At 47.2% G+C, this 17,988-nt stretch overlaps 2 protein-coding genes across 3 annotated transcripts; one reads left to right on the top strand and one right to left on the bottom strand.

Annotated features, from left to right (window-relative positions):
- Positions 1–2,537: 2,537 nt before the first annotated feature.
- On the top strand, positions 2,538–13,801 carry LOC123443937. Of its 2 annotated transcripts, none has more exons than XM_045120502.1 (8): positions 2,538–2,938; positions 6,777–10,746; positions 10,870–10,933; positions 11,095–11,165; positions 11,245–11,310; positions 11,412–11,501; positions 13,134–13,310; positions 13,504–13,801. In XM_045120502.1, exons 1-8 carry the CDS (start codon positions 2,586–2,588, stop codon positions 13,537–13,539), a joined length of 4,827 nt encoding a protein of 1,608 aa, XP_044976437.1. In that variant the 5' UTR covers positions 2,538–2,585; the 3' UTR covers positions 13,540–13,801. The 2 variants fall into 2 exon arrangements, with proteins under 2 accessions (XP_044976437.1, XP_044976435.1); XM_045120500.1 differs by having other exon boundaries at positions 6,774–10,746.
- Positions 13,802–13,805: 4 nt separating this feature from the next.
- Positions 13,806–15,491, bottom strand: LOC123443938 (dihydroflavonol 4-reductase). Its single transcript, XM_045120503.1, has 4 exons — positions 15,239–15,491; positions 14,952–15,121; positions 14,666–14,860; positions 13,806–14,562 (listed from the first exon to the last, which is right to left on the bottom strand). Exons 1-4 carry the CDS (start codon positions 15,354–15,356, stop codon positions 13,981–13,983), a joined length of 1,065 nt encoding a protein of 354 aa, XP_044976438.1. The 5' UTR covers positions 15,357–15,491; the 3' UTR covers positions 13,806–13,980.
- Positions 15,492–17,988: the final 2,497 nt, after the last annotated feature.

Raw genomic sequence — 17,988 nt, 5'->3', positions numbered from 1 at the left:
CCATATTTTCAGCCTTACACTTTTACTTCGTTGCACTTTCCGCCTTCAGATCTCACTTTGCAATCAATCTTGAAGGGATTGACAACCCCTTTATAGCGTTGGATGCAAGCTCTTTTGTGTTTGCGCAGGTACTTTGGACTTGACGAGATTCTCCCACTGGATTGATACCTTGGTTCTCAAACTGAGGGAAATACTTACTGCTCATGTGCTGCATCGCCCTTTCCTCTTCCACGAAAAAACCAACGCAAGCTCAAGAGATGATAGAAGGTTTCTGTCGCCGTAGCCGAAGGATTTCTGGTGCCGTTGCCGGGGATAGCATTGCGTTCCTCCTGATTCTCCGCGGTTACTGGCGTCTCTAGGAGCTTCGTCATGTCAGCCATCAAGTCAGCCATGGCTTGAGCCAACATTTTGCTTGAACGAGCCATGTCTCGCGGCGAGACGCTTGAACCGTTTGGCGCACCAGCCATCGCGGAATCGAGGGTCGCAATGGTCCATGCCATGAAGATAACGGCGTGCCGAGGCAGCTCGAGTGACTCCATAGTAGTCTCATCATCAGAGTAGCCCACAAGCCTACCATCGAAAAGCGGGCAAATTGATTCAGTGTTTCCAACCAAGGACTCGCCATCAGAGCACACGAGAGTATCTCCGTTGGCCATAGAGTTATCCGCGAGGCTGACTCCCTAAGTGAAGCCAACGAAGACATGTTTCCGGTCGGCTTGAACCCGACCGGATCGGGTGCACCGAGCCGACTCGACAGTGTCGGTGCAAATGTCCGGCTCGGGTCCTGATTCGCTAATTTTGCCAATGAAGACATGGATCTTGCAAAGGGGACCCGGTACCCATACTCGATTGAGCCGGCCTCGGGGCCCCGCCCTGAATCGTCGATATAGAGCTTTTCGTGGCGACTCTTGGTCATCTGGCCGACCGTGTATCCCTCGATCCCTGGGAGGGCTCCCTCCAAGAACTCAACACCACCGTGCGCTAGCCCCACGGTGGGCGTCAACTGTCGTGGTTTTGTCACGACAGATGTCCTAGCGATTGGACTAAGTCTGGGAGCCGTCATAACTAGGTGGTTGCTTGGATGGGGTTGATCGGTAACGAGAGACAAGGGTTACCAACGTTCGACCCCTCCAATGGAGGTAAGAGTTTACGTCCTACTTTGTGTGTTTATTGATTGTGGTGATCTCAATTACAAAGGTGCGGAATCGCTAACCTAATTTTCGAGGATTTCTTACTTGATCTTTCTACCTCAGAGGCTCCCCTTTATATATAGGTTGAGGCCGTGAGGTTACAATAGAATCCGAGACGTAGTACAACCCGTGACCTAGTCTGCTTTTACTTGTCTCGTCTTTCAAGTAAGGGAAGTTCCTTACGACTCCCTCCTTGAGCCGACCCACCGAGTACTCGTCCTTGAGTCGTCCTTCTTCAATGAGCCGCCTCCTCGGCCTTGAACTTCATGGTTTCCGTGACCCATATAATTACCCTGGTTATGAGCCGCCACTTAACAGTCGGGTCATACCCTGATCGGATCATACCATGGGGTATATCCCCTCTGGTGGGCAGCCGGCATGCCCTGCGCCGCGGACTCACCAAGGCCATGGCGCCTCCTCCACAACTCCTTCCTGGTCGACGGAGGATGCGACCACTGCGTCGCCGGAGACGCAACAAGCGGCGGGTCGCAAACAGGGCCTACGGTAGGCGGGGGAGCACGGACCTCCGACCCTTCATAACTCGACGAGATGCAGAGACCACTGGCCGCTCGCCGGCCCGACGGAAGGAGGATGTGATCGAACAGAGGCTCGATGCCATGACACAAGTGAAGGGGGGAGACGAGCCGCTGGGAGCCGGGGACGGAGGTGTCCGCCGAGGTCGGAGTGACTAGCGACAGGTGAGGTGGACGCTACCGTCGGAGTGGTGAGCGGCGGGAAGGGCAGGGTGCTATCATGTTCTCACACGCTTTGTGAAGACATGGCGAACACGAGAAAAAGGATTAAATGCTTGTTGTAGAAGTACTCCCTGCATTTTTAAATGTAGTTTTTTTTAATTTTTACTACAAGACTACATGCAAAGTAATATATATATTTTAAAGTATGTCTATATACATCCATATGTAATTCTAGTAAAATTTTAGAAAAACATTTATATTTAGGAACCGAAGGAGTAGGTTTGATGGCGCAGCTGCCGGGCGAGTCGCCTGTAAATTGTCCAAGACAACCTGGCTTCCCTGGGCCGACGGCGAGGACGCTGGTGACTGGACATCCGGGCCCCACCACGTCGACCGAAAATAAACACGGATTCTCTACCGGCACAACCATGTCCGTCACCAATCATCGAAAAGAAAGAAAGAAAGAAAGAAAGAAAACAAAAGAGCTCTACAGGCGCCGGCTCGACCTACCACTCGTCCCCCCGCGCCCACTTATCAAATCGCCCAGGCCCCAACCCCAAGCTCCACTCGCCTCGAACCCAAATTCCACTCGTAGCGTAGCAAAGCTATTTGAACCACCACGACGCGGGGCTGCTGCCTGCTGCCTGCTGCCTGCTGGACTGCCGGTGCTCCCCATTCTCCAATTCGCCGCGAGGCGCGCATGGAGGACCTCCCCATCGCACCGCCACCGCGGCACCGGGCGCGGAGGCACCGGAGGAAGGCGTCGGACTCGGCCACATACGGGGACGTGTTCGGCGGGGGCCCGCGGTTCGCGCCCCCTCTCGCAGGGGCCCCGGCGGACTACGCGGACGTGTTCGGCGGCGTCGCGGCTTCCTGCTCCATCCCGTACCTCGACCTTCCCCCGGCGGCCGCCGGAACCGACGGCGGCGCGGGGAGGTACGGCGAGATCTTCACGCGGGTCGGCTTCGGGGAGTACGCTGCGCCGTACGAGGACATGTTCGCGGAGGCGGATGGAATGGCGGACGAGATCGAGTCGTGGAGCGCGAGCTCGAGGTATGGATTCTGTGCCCATTCTAGGATTTTGCCCTTTCTTCTTCTCCATATGACCCTCGCTGTGCCACTGTTGCGTGCTCAGTGTTTTGGGGGATAAGAATGCTGGCCTCCCACGCCATTTTTAGGCCCTGTGTTTGCCCGTGGTTTAGAGGCGACGAGCCGTGGGGTGGACACTGGACATCGTAAAGCGATTCCTCGTGTAATGGATCCCCTCAATGTTTCCTACGCAATATATGGCGCGTCAATGCCACCGATTTTTTAGGACAAATGTTGCTACCTACACATGACCACTTCGTAGCTTTATTTTTCCTTTATAAGATTTTATTCAATTTCTGCTGGTCTTTCGGTGAGTGTGGTGGCATGTCATTTGCGAGCTACGTGTACTGTAATGTGACTCTGCTGGGTAGGAATGCTAACTTTTGTCACCATTTAAGCTCCATGCATGCCGTGGAACTATGCGATTGGATAGCTTAGCTACGCTATGTACCTCTGTTTGTTTTGGGTGCAATTCTTTTGCAGAAAGGTGATTCCTTTTGGGCCAAGTGGTGCCTTTTCTCCTCACCTTTCCAGTTGGTTTGAACTAGAAGAATTTGGGTGGTTACCCAGAAACCCATAACTCCACCTTCAGATCTTATTTCAGATGCTCCTGTTCAAGGTTTATTATATTGGTTTCTAGTATAATCAGTCACATGCATGATACGTGTACTTGTTGGTAGGACTTTGTTCATGTGTTAATTTCTTGTGAGATGATGGTCTCAGTGATAGTCAGTTGTGAATTATGATCCCAGGCCCCTGGCCATTAAAAGTTTAGTCCGCACTGGAGTTTATTAGCCTTGATCAGTCCGATGCCTAAATTACCATATGGAGACTACAATTTCACGGAAAGATATTATCAGATTGGAAATAACAGATGATTCCCAAGGAAACATCTATCTATCATATCTATTCATGTTTTTTTTTTGGAAAAGGAGGTTAAGACCCCCGGCCTCTGCATCACTCGATGCATACATCATATCTATTCATGTAGTGTATTCACCCCTTGTTCCACCAAACTCTCCCCTTACTGCTCCTCCATGTTATTTGTGATTCACCGCCTAATTTAGCAGTAGTTCCCTGGTAAAAATGTGACTGTCTGCCTTTGTCTATTTTGAGCGAGGGCCTCACATATTTGTGGTAGTAGTCAACTTATGAAGGTTTGCCACCTGGGAATTTGTTGGGTCTTCCAAAATACACATGCTTCTCTCTTAAATCCCATGCCATGAATATCCACTTTAACTTGCTGAAGGTAACCAACTGCCACCAAGCTGATTCATAGACTAATAGGTTGCCTTTGGCATTATAGTGAGTGGTGACCTTTAAAGGTGCTTTTGCTTGGCCATTTCTAATTTTCTATGCATATGAAATTATTGGTAACCTCTCTCTTAAAGCCATGAAGGAATATCAAACTTTATTCATTTTTGTTAGAATGATATCAAACTTTATTCTGTTTCTTCTGTAGGACAAAACAAATATGCCAAGTTGGCCTTTAATGTGAGATTAAGTCGATTAGAATTAGGCTTGTGCAGTCCACCTTAAACTGTTTACAGATCTTAAAGCAAAAGTAGTTATAACTGGTAAGAGCAATTTTCACTAATGGCAAGAGGCTTGATTATCCGGCTCCTATCTGAAATCCCACATCCCCTGGCCTTTTCATACCCCTTTTTTTGTTTAAATTAGTAGTGCTTGGACCAGGTTAATTGTACTTGCTTTCCCTATGTAAAGCTTGTAATTACCGAAAAAGGCTCTCGCCCCGCTTTATATATAAAGCAACGATCGTCAACAACACGTACAAACGCACGCCACCACAACACACGCACACACCCAAGGCAAGATACATTTGTGTTGAGCGCAACAACACCATCCCAAGCACTACAAGAGCAACCGGGATGCTCAACCGTGAACACGCCACCGCGAAGAGATGAAGCCGCATATGACGAACCAGGTGCTCCAAAGCGGTGCCTTCAGGAAGGATACGACACTGGAGCACCGCCACCGCTCGACCCGAGGATCAGAGTTTCCCCCGGAGCACCACGACGGGCAATGAGAGCCATGACGACGCCTTCAAGAAGGCAACGAGCTTTATCGCCGCCGGTCCGTCCGAAGATAGAACATATTTTCACCCCTGCCAACACTCACTGCCACCGAACGCCACACTCCGGCTACCACACCGGCCATACGGCCATGGCCACCGGGCAGCACCGAGCCACGGGCTCCGCCCATGAGCACCGTGTTACCACCACCAAGGCCCGCCGCTACCCCAACAAGAGACGAGCGGAAAGGCCCCACCTTTCGCACCCTTGGGCGCCCCCAACGCCGAGACCCAGTGAGCCGGCCAAAACTGGCCTCCATCGACCCGTCCTGCAACACCGGGCACGAGTCGGTCTCGGTCTTGTTGCCGGGCGCGAGACGAGCTCGGCCCTGCAACACCGGACGCGAGACGAGCGATGGACCTTAGTTAGGATAAGGCCAACCCTTCGACGAAGGTAGCCCCTGGACGACGAGGGGAGGGACCAAAGGACGACACAAATTGACTACAGGCGGGCTGACGCCGAAACAAGCCAACCGCCGCTGCAACCGACCTGCCCCCTCGCGAGCCGCGCACCGACGGGCCAACACTGGAGAAGACCAACCGCCATCGCGAAACGACCCACACCACCGCCATGAGCCACCACCACGCCGTGGCAGCCCACATCCATGCCAGGACCCCGAGGGCCAGCCTCGAATCGCCTGCCGCCGGCCATGGGCCAGATCCGAGCTGATCTGGCCGGCCGGCACCGCCACCGCCACCAGCAACAACAGCCGGCGCTCCGCCGTGGTCCACGGCCAAAGCCACGACCCCACCAGGTTGCAGCCCCCCCTGCGACGCCCAACGCCCAAGCGCCCGCCGGACCCAGATCTTGGATGGGGCCGCCGCCGCTAAGCACACACCACCGCCGCTAGCACGGCCACACGCCGGCCAACAGCACGAAGCCCTCTACGCCGCGGCCCCACCGCCGGCGCCGACACACCCTCCAAAGCGCAGCGCCCCTGCCCGGAGCAGCCGTGTCACGCCGCCCACCACCACGCGAAGAGGAGAGAAGGCCCTGCCGCCTTCGCCGCCTACCGGGTTTTGCCCGTCGGCGAGCTCCGTCGGCGGTGAGGAGAGGGAAGGGGAGGAGTGGCAGCTAGGGTTGCCCCCCCATAAATCTTGTAGTTGACCCGTAGTGCAAATTCTTTCTTACATTTGTTAGTTCATGATTGCCCACGTGTGCGAATGAACTCCTCCATCGACTTCTACTCATGCATAGAGCCTACAGCCAACAATCGGGAATCTATTGTCCATTTGGTCCATGGAAGCATGTAGATTTGATGGAAGCACACTGTTAGTGTTGAATTGCTGCCCGGGCCCAGATACCACATCATCCTGTCATCTTTTGAGTTTTGATTTAAACAAGCAGGATTTCTCCCCCACAAAAAAAAAAGCAGGATTTTGTTTCCTGAAATCTGATCTTGACAGGTCTTCAAACTCAATGTGAAACAGTTACTTGTGGATTTGACCCTGTTCATTATTAACCATTTTTGCTGTAAGATCAATCCATTAACTGTTACTGAGATTGAGTGCAGAAGTTAAATCCTTTGTTTTCAATTTGCTGAGCTCGAGCAGCACCTATTATGCATGTGGCATACCTGACAACTTGCTTAGTGAATGTTGTGTTGTCATCATCTTATTCACATTTGTTTGAGTTTCTGTTACTATTGAAAAAAAGCGAATGGACAAGCTTTGTTTCTGACTTATTGTTCATTATTTTTGATTCAGCAGATCATCAGTCAGAAAAGAATCTGGTGACATGGATGCTGAGCCATCTCTACTCTATCAACACTATCCAAATGTGGTCTATGACCAACAGTTTGATGAGGAACAGTTTTCTCCAGTCTCCTTTCCTCCAGATGGTGCACAACAGTTCAACATGTCGTATAATAAGGCAACCAGGGGAAGGCTAGATGATCTAGTTGAAATGACTACTTGCATGGTGGAGCCTTCAATAAGTTACGTGGTTGACTCTTGCAGTTTGTCAAATGGTTCAGCAACGAATCATGTTCCAGTAATGGACAATGGTGCACTTGCTAATGGTGAAGATAAGGAGATGAGCCCACCACCACCCCCTGCAAGCGGTGATTATGTAGCTGAGAAGAAGCATATCTCTCCCTGCCTTCCCATTTATGAAAATCATTATGAAGATAAAAAAGATCATAGGAGGTCTAGCATTCATTCGGCATCAAGTGAGGAAAACAATGGTGCAACTGCTAATGATGAAAATAAGGAGACCAGCCCACCACAACTCCCTGCAAACGGTGATTCTGTAACGGATGAGAAGCAACATATCTCAACTTGTCTTCTCAATTCTGAAAATCTTTATGAAGATGAAAAGGACCACAAGAGATCTAGCACTCATTCAGCATCAAGTGAGGAAGTACCTTCCCCCGACTATCCATTCGTAAGGGTGTCCAACACCCACATTCAAACTCCGCCCATCAAAGTACAGAAACCATCAATCCTACCATCTAGTTTTCTTAATAAAAAGGAAATTAAATCTGACAGAGATTCTGAGGTCAATCCTAACTCTGCTGCTGCTGCTGCTGCTATAAAGGAAGCAACGGATGAGAAGCAATATATCTCAACTTGTCTTCTCAATCCTGAAAATCTCTATGAAGATGAAAAGGACCACAAGAGATCTAGCACTCATTCAGGATCAAGTGAGGAAGTACCTTCCCCCGACTATCCATTCGTAAGGGTGTCCAACACCCACATTCAAACTCCGCCCATCAAAGTACAGCCACCATCAATCCTACCATCTAATTTTCTTAATAAGAAGGAAATTAAATTTGACAGAGATTCTGAGGTCAATCCTAACTCTGCTGCTGCTGATGCTATAAAGGAAGCAACGGATGAGAAGCAATATATCTCAACTTGTCTTCTCAATCCTGAAAATCTCTATGAAGATGAAAAGGACAACAAGAGATCTAGCACCCATTCAGCATCAAGTGAGGAAGTACCTTCCCCCGACTATCCATTCTTAAGGGTGTCCAACACCCATATTCAAACACAGCCCATCAAAGTACAGCCACCATCAATCCTATCATCTAATTTTCTTAATAAGAAGGAAAGTAAATCTGACAGAGATTCTGAGGTCAATCCTAACTCTGCTGCTGCTGATGCTATAAAGGAAGCAATGGATTTTGCTGAAGCGAGGTTAAAAGCTGCAAAAGAACTGATGGAGAGAAAAGGGGACAGTTTTAAAATTCGGAATAGGCCAGGTCATCATAGAGGCACAAAATCGACAGAAATCAAGGAAGATAAGAGTCCTCAAGAGGTGAATATATTTGAAGAGAAGCTGATCCCAAGAAAGTTAGCAGAAGAGGAAAACTATGTGAATCTAGCTTTCCCGAATAAGCACAGAGGCAGTAGTGCAGTTAAGATAACAGACTGTTATCAAGACGAAAAAGGGGTTCTATCTCCAGGGAAGAGTCAGCAGATGATACAAAGTGACTGTAAACTTGATCAACTTGGCAAGTGGGCATCCGACGCTGAATTCTACGATCTGGTTAGCCATCATCGGAAATGTACAACTAGCACAGCTGCATGTGAAGGTGATATGCATGGCCATTCTGAGAAAGTAAAAGAAGGGGTTAATGCAGGGGATTTGGAAAGAGATGGGAAATTGTCGGGTGGTAATGAAATAACAGAGCTGGGAACGATACATGTAAATCTTATAGCAGATGATACATCTGCTCTAGGGGTTGAACATAAGGCTCCTACAGCTCCTGAAGGTTCACTATGGGAAGAAAGGGTGGTATACCAAGAAACAAACAATTCTCATATCAAAGAACATGTAGGGCAAAGCAATTCTCCAAAAGATCATGATGATGATAGGATATTTGAGGCTTCATGTATGAATGGCATATCTCCAAAGCTGCATGTTGTTCCAGATACATCCAGTTTGTCCTTGAAGGTTTGTATACCAGTAGACCATGCCAATGGTAACCAAAATTGTTCTGATGCTAGTACTGAGGAAACTCCACTAGTAGGAAAATATGACAAAGAAAACAACAATGAAGAGGTACTTGAGACTCCATGTGCTGATGAGACACTTTGCACTTCTCTAAGGAATCAAGTGTCAGATGAACATCCGGAAGTTCCTATCATTGATGAAATTGAGACGAGTCAACCAAAAGTAGCCACATTAGAAGAGCCTGCAGAATATTATGAAGACCAATGGTCCCCGAAGATGTCAAATACAGTTCACGGGGAGGCTAAAACTTCTGAGGAAGACAATATGTCCAGTTTTGTTGATGAAGCATGCCTCCAAAGTGAAGAAGAAAAAATTACTGAATTACCTTCAGAAACGCTCATCCATAAAGAAATGGAGAGATTTGAAATTGAGGAGAATGAAAGCCTGCATGAAGATTCCGAAGATGAAGATGTATACTGGGATGCGGGATCTCCTGAAAAGGAAGCTAGTGTTACTTCCGGTACCGATGCTAATGAAAATGACAAAGCAGAGGTGCTGAATGTATTTGTGGCAGATAGTGACTTGATGGAAAACAATGTTGGAACATGTGCTACTTTTGCTGAACACTCAGATCAACTCCCAGAATCTCAGGAGTCAATATTGGAACCTCAAGACTTGGCAAACAATATGGATATAATTGAGGATTTTGTATCCCATGGTAACGAAAAAGAAGCAAAAAATACCTTGTTAGAGAACAGTGAGACGACACTGGTGGAAGAAACGTTAAACCATGATACGGAAGGCCAAACATCCATGGAAACTGGTGCCACCAAAGGACTAAATGATGTATATGCAGAAATAATTGCAAAGAATAATAGCGTGGGTAATGTACTTCATTCTGGAGCTGAAGTTATCACCGATGATTACAATGATTATACCACATGTTCCAAAGAGATGCATGCTTCATTTTCAGAAGCATGCTCTAGCATGCATCACTTGCCTCAGAATGCTGAATCTATTTCTGCTCTGGCGTCTGATGAAAGCATATCTTTCCTTGTAAATCTTGAAGAGAACCGCATAAAAGCAGATAGTGAATATTCGACAATAAGAGACACAGCGTTACAAGGGAAAAATACAGGAGGCAAAATTGAAGAAAGAGATGGCAAAGACAAAATACCGAGTGTAAATTTGAAGAATCAGCAATCTTTTGGAGAGGATAGTGCATCAAAGTTGGTTCAGAAATCAAGAAAAGAGACCTCTGATGCCCAGAGAATTGAAGGGAGAGATGATATAAGAAAGGCAGAAAGAGAAATTGAAAAGGATGTCTCCCTAAGACCAGATAAAGATAAAGAAAGGGAATACAAAATGGAAAAAGAGCAAAGTAAAGAGAAACCAATAAGAGAACTAGAAGAAGAGAAGGAGAGGGAGAGGGAGCGGGCAAAAGATAGGCTTGCTGTTCAGAGGGCTACCAGAGAAGCTCATGAGAGGGCATTTGCTGAGGCTCGTACAAAGGCTGAAAGAATAGCATTAGAAAGGATTACCTCTTCACGGCAAAGAGCGTCTGCAGAAGCATGGGTTAAAGAGAAGGCAAGTGATGAAGCAGTTGCAGAGAAGGCTGCTAGAGAAGCTAGAATAAAAGCGGAACGCGCAGCAGTTGAGAGAGCAACTGCAGAAGCTCGAGAGAGGGCAATTGAAAAGGCAAAGGCTGCTGCAGATGCTAAGGAGCGAATAGAAAAGGCCAGGTTCCCATTCAAAGATAGTTTTAAGGCTACTAATCAGGTAACTGATGTTACAAAGACTTTTTGGCACAGCTACCAAACTGTTCTTTTTATTTACTAAGCAGCTACTAATGATGCCTTAAGTAATTTCTCATCCTTGGTCTTGATGCTGTATAATAAATAGGACACACAATTTCAGAAGACAGCTCCTAACAACCATGGAAGAAGCACAGATTCTTGTAATCAAGGTACTGCTAATATCCAGAAGTGTTTCTATCCCTTTTCCCTGTATAAGGAGGGGCAGTTTTTTGCCATGTCATTAACCTTTTTATGTAATCTTTTTACAGTATGTTATGTGATGATGATTTGTGGGAACTTATGTTTTTTGCCTTGAATGTTTTATTTGCAGTATCTGAGTTTGAATCAGCTCTAAGACACAAAGCAAGATCGGAGAGGCACCAACGGACAGCTGAACGAGCGGTATACTCAGATGTTTTGTTTTCCCCTTCCCTTGTTAGTCTTGATATCTCTTGGTAGTTTCATCATCACCAATCTTCAGGAAAAAGCTCTAGCCGAAAAGAATATGCGGGACATGCTGGCTCAGAGGGAGCAAACAGAAAAACACGTAAGGCAATAAGTTATCACTCACCAGGAAGGCAAACATATTGCACTGTTTCTTAATAGTCTTTTCTTCTGCAATCTGGTGTTCATATATCTTTGATACAGAGATTGGCTGAATTCCTTGATCCTGAAGTCAAGAGATGGTCAAATGGAAAGGAAGGAAATCTGCGAGCATTGCTCTCTACGTTGCAATATGTACGCATTTTGACTTACAGTACTTCTGTTTCAACCATTTGTTCTTTGTTGCTTATAAATTTCGCTGAGCCTTATATATCTTCCGCATGTCAATTTTCAGTTTTAGAATATATATTACTTTTCAATTCCAGTAAATTATGTGCTAAACTGATTTCAGGAAGTTTAAGAAATGACTTTGAGAGTTGGGAGCTTCCACTTCTTACTCAGTTACAAAAATGACAAGCTTAAGAAATGACTCAAAACATCCACAACGCAACTCTATAAAGTCAACTTCTGTAATTTAACTTTTTATGGGATTATTCCCAACAGTTTCCTTTACATGCTTATGCTGTTACAGCAGTACCAGAAGAGTTCTTTTACGGTACCTAGACCGTCCGTTCATTCTAATCTAGTGGATAAAATTAACTAGTATTCCAACTTAACTATGTGGGAGTACCGGTGCTGAAAATTAGGAAGTACCTAGGCACTAAGGGTAAAATCGTAATCTCCAGCTAGTAAATTCTACTCCCTCCGTCCCAAAATAGGTGACTCGACTTTGTACTAAAGTTAGTACAAAGTTGAGTCACTTATTTTGGGACGGAGTAAATTTAATCCAGAAAAGTCGGGCATGACAAGGACACGGCGGGCTCTGCCCACCTAATTGGGACGATGGCCGCTGGCCGGCGCTGTGATTTGGGCGTAGGACGTGGCGTGCCTCAGCCGATCGGAAATGCTGCTTGATTGTCCAATCGTTCAACTGATGCCGTGCACGGGCTTCATGGAATGGAAATCCATTGCCAAACTAATCTCTTTCTACTATCCGCCGATTAGTTGATTCAATGTGTGCTCATGCATGGAGGACTGGATTTTTTTACTCGTTGATTGATGATCCTTCCCGCGTACATAAGCACTACGGCAAATCGTTCATCGCGGCGGCGGCGGCAACTTCCATGATTCTCCGGCCATTAGGTTAAACAAAAGCACCCTTTTAATCTCTGAGAAAGTCCATAATACCATTTAAAACGAGATGTCAGATTTAATTGGTACTCCATGTTACTCTGAAAGTACTTTATGCACCAAGCATAACTGATTAACTACATAAGCTGAAAGGACAATAGGAAAATCAAACTTCATAACATTCTTGCAATTTATTTTATTTTTTGGGGTAAAATCCATAATAAATGTCGCAGTTTTGAACTAGGGTTAGTTCAACCTTAGTTCAAAACTGCGACACTTATTTTGGATCGTGAGGAGTAGAAAATATTGAGTTTATCAATTGAGTATGGGATACTGTAGATCCATGATGAAAACACAAGAAGTTCTACACAACTCAATTCAGTAAATTTTGAATTTAGCTGGGTTTGGAATTATTGCACAATACAAAGAAACGAAAGTTCCCCATGCATGAAAGGTATTAGAAGCACAGTTGAATCAAACTTACAAACCATTTAATTTTCATGTTATCGTTTGTATATCTGATTTGTTGCTTATCTGTTTGTCTGCTTCATTTGGAGATTTTTTTTTCTCATGGACGTATTTTCCTTGAATTCACTCATGCTTGGATCAATTCTGTATTGTATCCTCTATGCGGTGATACCAAATTTGAATTACCCTTTCCTGAAAAAGTGTCTTTTAATCTTTTCTTGTGGGCAGATACTTGGTTCAGACAGTGGCTGGCAGTCAGTTCCCCTCACAGATCTCATTACAGCTGCTGCCGTGAAGAAAGCATACAGGAAGGCAACCCTTTGTGTCCATCCTGATAAATTACAACAAAGGGGTGCTACAATCAGACAAAAGTACATCTGTGAGAAGGTGTTTGATCTTCTTAAGGTGTGTTGATTTGTTAAGATCTGGAGTACTTCATAAAATTGAAAACCACCTGCAGATTTTTTCATCAACGCCAAAATAGTAAAAACCTGGAAATTTATGTTTCTGGGCAGCGATTAGTAATTGAGGCTATGATTTGATGTGTGATTACTTATTGTAATTATTGATATTAAATCATCGTGCTTCCGTTGTGCAGGAAGCTTGGAACAAGTTCAATTCCGCAGAGCGCTAAGTGGGGGAGATACGCAGTGGTGTTCATTCTCCCTTTTTTTCCGGGAGAACGGGAAATTAGGTTAATATCTATAGCCATATAATTAATCTTTTATATAGATGTAAATATGTGGTTCTGGGGAATATTTTTTGACCATTATTCTACCAGATTAATAATCCAATAATAGAGCATCCTTTGTTCTTTATCCCATGAAAAGTATTTCAACAGGTCGCAACATTCAATCCAAGTAATAAAGGAGTAAATGTTAGTGGATATTAAAAAAGTAATACTGATAAAGTTTATGCCTCATTTTCAATTTTTATTTCGTACTACTGAGGTAAAATAAAATAAAAATGAAATGATGCACTCCATAGTCCATGATATCCCACCGATTACAGGGCACTGCCCATGCAAATTCCGAACACACAAGAATAGGAATATTCATGCAGCAGCTCTAGCTTATTACGTCTCTGCACCAATGGCTTGGCCTTCCCCCGCAGCAAGAGCTCCCAGCTTGCCGCCGGCTGCAGGTGCCGGGACGTCTCCCAGCGGAATGAGGCCCTTGTCCCTGCAGGTGTGGATGGCGGCGTCGAACATGTCCTCGGTGGTGTACCGGAAGCTGAAGCCGTGGTCTAGGAGCTTCTTGGAGGAGAAGTGGATGGGCTGAAGGTTGTCGTCGACCCCCGCGAACTTCTGCGGGATGTCGTACTCCGGGAACCTGTCCTGGAGCATCCTGGCGAGGCCGTGGATGGTGGCGTCGTGGGAGGAGCAGATGTAGCGGCCGTTGGCCTCCGGGTGCTCGAAGAGGAAAGTCATGGCGTCGCAGAGGTCGTCCAGGTGGACCAGCTGCACCTGCTTCAGGATCGAGTAGTGGGCTTCGTTCCCCGTGATGAGCGCGAGGGCGGTGACCAGGCTGGGCGGCATGCCGGCGCTGAGGAACGGGCCGACGACGAGCGTGGGGATGATGCTGATGAAGTCCAGGCCGTTCTCGCTGGCGTACTCCATGGCGGCCTTCTCTGCCAGGGCCTTGGACACGAAGTACATCTACAAAACCCGACCCATCCACATGTTAATCGCTTTGCTTGCAGCAGGCCATCTTGACAAGCACTAGAGGTAGAGAAGAGAAGCCTCTCTGCTCTCGTCTCACCCATCCTGTCATCTTGACGCGGCGGCAGTAGTCGATGTCGCTCCAGTTGTCCTGGTCGTAGGCTGGCCTCGGCCGCTCCTCGATGTTGACGCTGCCGGCGGAGGAGGTGAAGACGATGCGTTTCACGGTGCCGGCCTCCTTGCATGCCCTCATGATGCTCAACATCCCTTCCACCGTCGGCTTGATCACCTCGTTCTGCATTCAGTTTTGCATTCGCTTCAGTCTTGGATCCGTACGTACCAATACTAGTATTTCCGTGGCTTAGTGGGCTCGGATAGATATTTACCTCGGGGTCTTGGGAGTCGAAGTCCATGGGCGTGGCGACGTGGAAGACGCCGGTGCAGCCCGCGATGGCCTCGTTGAAGCTGCCATCCTCGCTCAGGTCGGCCTTCCAGATGGACAGCCGCTCCTTGGCTCCGGGAAGCTCCAGCAATGGCTTTGTCTTCTCGACGTTGGCTGAGATAAATGCAAAAACAAATCAGGAATGCGGTCAAGCTACCTCGTCAGTCGTGTACTCGTGTGTGAGCTCGCGCGCACGAGAGAGACGGAGACGGGGACGGAGGGAGCGCTCACCCGGGTCGCGGACGGTTGCCCGGACGGTGTACCCGGCCTGGAGGAGCTTCATGACGAGCCACGACCCTACGAAACCCGACGCTCCGGTCACCACCACCGGCCCTTTGTTCCCGTCCATTGTTTCTCCCTTCTTTTACTTCCTTCTTGAGCTTTCTTTCAAGGGCTGCTGCTTTGGCCACCTTCTTCGTTTCGTTGACTATATATAAGACAGCAAGCGAGAGCGGTCCAGAGGCAGTGACCAGTGCGCGAGACGAGCACGGGAGAGCGCCATCGTGCCGTTCGTACCTAATACTAGTGAGTGTTACCAGTAGGTTGGTGCATGGCACGTGCACCTACCGGTTTACGTTTGAAACGCCGATGAGCAAGGAAGGGTGCAAGTGGGACGGCTCATGGCCACCCCGCATTTTCTAGTACGGTAGTGCTTTTTTGAGGCCGCGAGTAATTTTGTTGTCCCGGAAAAAAAATGTTGGTTGTTGCGCGCAGCTGCCACGCCGCCAGACCGCAAAGCCACGAGGCAAAGGGCGATGATGCGTGGACACAGGGCGATGCGGGAGAGAGCTTGAGCCGTGACTTCCGTTCAACCAAGTAAGAGCATCTCCAGCCGCGTCCCCCGAACAGGCTCTCCTCTGGTTTTTTTTTTCGCCGACGCTGACGGAAAAAAAGGCCCAGCCGCGTTCTCAGGAGGCCGTTTTTCGTCAGTTCGGATCAAAATTAACCCCGGCGGTCCCAACTCGAACTCAACACATGGGAGGGGGAGAGGGTGGGGGCACCCGCGGAAGGAAAAACAACGTGTTGGGCCCCTTGTCAGGCGAAAAAAAGCATTATCTTCTTCGAAACCGGCCCTCCACTATTAGGAGAAATGCTAGCAGTAGCATACCAGCGCTACTGCACTAGTGCTATTGCTATCGCGCTACAGCTAACCTGTTAGCAGTAGCGCTGAAAACAAAGCGCTACTGGTGTACACATTAGCAATAGCGCTGGAATAAATAAAGCGCTACTGCTAATCCAGCGCTACTCGTAATTTTCCAGCGCTACTGCTAATTTTCCTGCTTTCACAATTTAATTCCCGTCGTATTTATGCCCCCCTACGTATTTATGCATGCTCTATACAGTGGTTTCGTCATATCATAATAAACATGCATTATTGTCATCACATCATACACATAAAGTAGTTTCGTCATTTATACCATCATCATCATCATCATCATCATCATCATCATTATCCAACATAAATATCATCAAATCTCGAAAATAGCGATACACACAAGTCAAGGCACACCCACAAGTTTCATCATCCCTATCTAAACCATCACGTAGAAGAGAAGAGCGATCATCATGAGCAAGAGCGCGACTATGTAGTACTTCTTGCGGCACCGGTTTCGCTCCGTCTCTTACCGTAGCATCCACCTCAAGTAACTCATTTCCGCTTCGGATCTGCTGTCGAACCCTCTGTGGCTAGCGCCCGGGTACCTGTCCACCTAGGCCTGAGCGTCTGGCAAGTGGTCGTACACTCCTGAACCCTCCCAATGAATACGACGTAGCAGTCCTTCGTCATCTCTGATCTATGTAGCTACATCGCAAGTTGATTAATTCAACGATATATAATATGCAACATAATGTACTTGAGAAACACAAACAGTAAACATATATAAATAACGAAGTTCCTCATAGACAAACTAATTAACTAGAGTGATGTGCGGTAGTTCATATAAAGACTAGTAATTATAATTATAATTGAACACACATATTGTCATCGTCAATCACTATTCCATGTCAAAGTTCCAATCTTCATATTCAGGGATGAAGCACCCGAGCTTCTTGAAAGGATTCATGTCCAGACACTGAGCGACTAGCACATCTCGGATAGTCTCCCGCCTCATTGGCCCATGGTAGAACATCCCTCCTTGTTCGACGACCTACTTCATGATCACCTGGGCAAGTTCACACTGGATGTGATAAAACTCAGATCAAATTTGATGATCCGATGTGCTTCCTATGCTTGTGTCCCAGCTGAGAATCTCGGCATCATCGGAATTAGATGACATGCGAATGCATTGTCTATCCCTGCTGAACTCGATCATGTGATGCATGAGGTAGAGTCCATCAGCCCTACTACCGTTTGGTTGCTGGATGCACCAGAAGTTGGTCTTATGGCGGAAAGACGGTGCTTTATTCCTGTACTTTTTCACCTGGATATATCCACTAGTAAGGCTGTAGGTGAAAATAGCACGATCGAGAACATTCTTTATGTGCGTGTAATCCTTCTTCTTGATGTTCACCGATCAGTCCAAGTACAGAGCATAGGAGTATTGTGGGTATAGACAGATGAGGACGGCGCCCCCTGCTGCGCAAAATAAACAGAGCTCAAATTAGCCTCCATGCTTGCAAAGGTATGATCAAAACTTACGAAAAGATATCTGCGGATAACTTACGTGGGTTGAAGGCAGGAGAATCATTTCCTTGTCCTTTTAGCGATCATGAAGTCGCTGATGTACTTGCTCGCAGAGTCCCGGTGCTCTTTGTAGTGTGCCAAGAAGCTCTCGTGCATATAGTACGGGTCCGCGATGCACATATATTCTATGTTCTCGCGCCTGCTGATGTAGTTGAGATGCAGCGCATACAGGCGGTTGAACTGAAAATTCAGCTTGGTCATGTGGAACATGTCGTATATGTAGTCAAATCGCAGGATGAACTTCTCCGCGGGCCATGTGTCGACGTATCCACTCGCACCCGGAACCTGAACCGGGTAA

The sequence above is a fragment of the Hordeum vulgare genome, chromosome 3H, assembly GCF_904849725.1.
Source record: "Hordeum vulgare subsp. vulgare chromosome 3H, MorexV3_pseudomolecules_assembly, whole genome shotgun sequence".
Taxonomy (NCBI): Eukaryota; Viridiplantae; Streptophyta; class Magnoliopsida; order Poales; family Poaceae; genus Hordeum; species Hordeum vulgare.
Note: the sequence above shows the minus strand (reverse complement) of the source record. Positions and strands in the feature narration are given on the sequence as shown.

Excerpts from the sequence above, each read along its gene's own strand:
- LOC123443937 (XM_045120500.1), top strand. The coding sequence starts at position 2,586 with ATGGAGGACCTCCCCATCGCACCGCCACCGCGGCACCGGGCGCGGAGG. Across the intron at positions 11,311-11,411 it reads GGGAGCAAACAGAAAAACAC|AGATTGGCTGAATTCCTTGA; the intron begins GTAAGGCAATAA and ends TCTTTGATACAG. Across the intron at positions 11,502-13,133 it reads TGCTCTCTACGTTGCAATAT|ATACTTGGTTCAGACAGTGG; the intron begins GTACGCATTTTG and ends TCTTGTGGGCAG.
- LOC123443938 (XM_045120503.1), bottom strand. The coding sequence starts at position 15,356 with ATGGACGGGAACAAAGGGCCGGTGGTGGTGACCGGAGCGTCGGGTTTC. Across the intron at positions 14,861-14,951 it reads TCGACTCCCAAGACCCCGAG|AACGAGGTGATCAAGCCGAC; the intron begins GTAAATATCTAT and ends AACTGAATGCAG. Across the intron at positions 14,563-14,665 it reads GCGTCAAGATGACAGGATGG|ATGTACTTCGTGTCCAAGGC; the intron begins GTGAGACGAGAG and ends CGGGTTTTGTAG.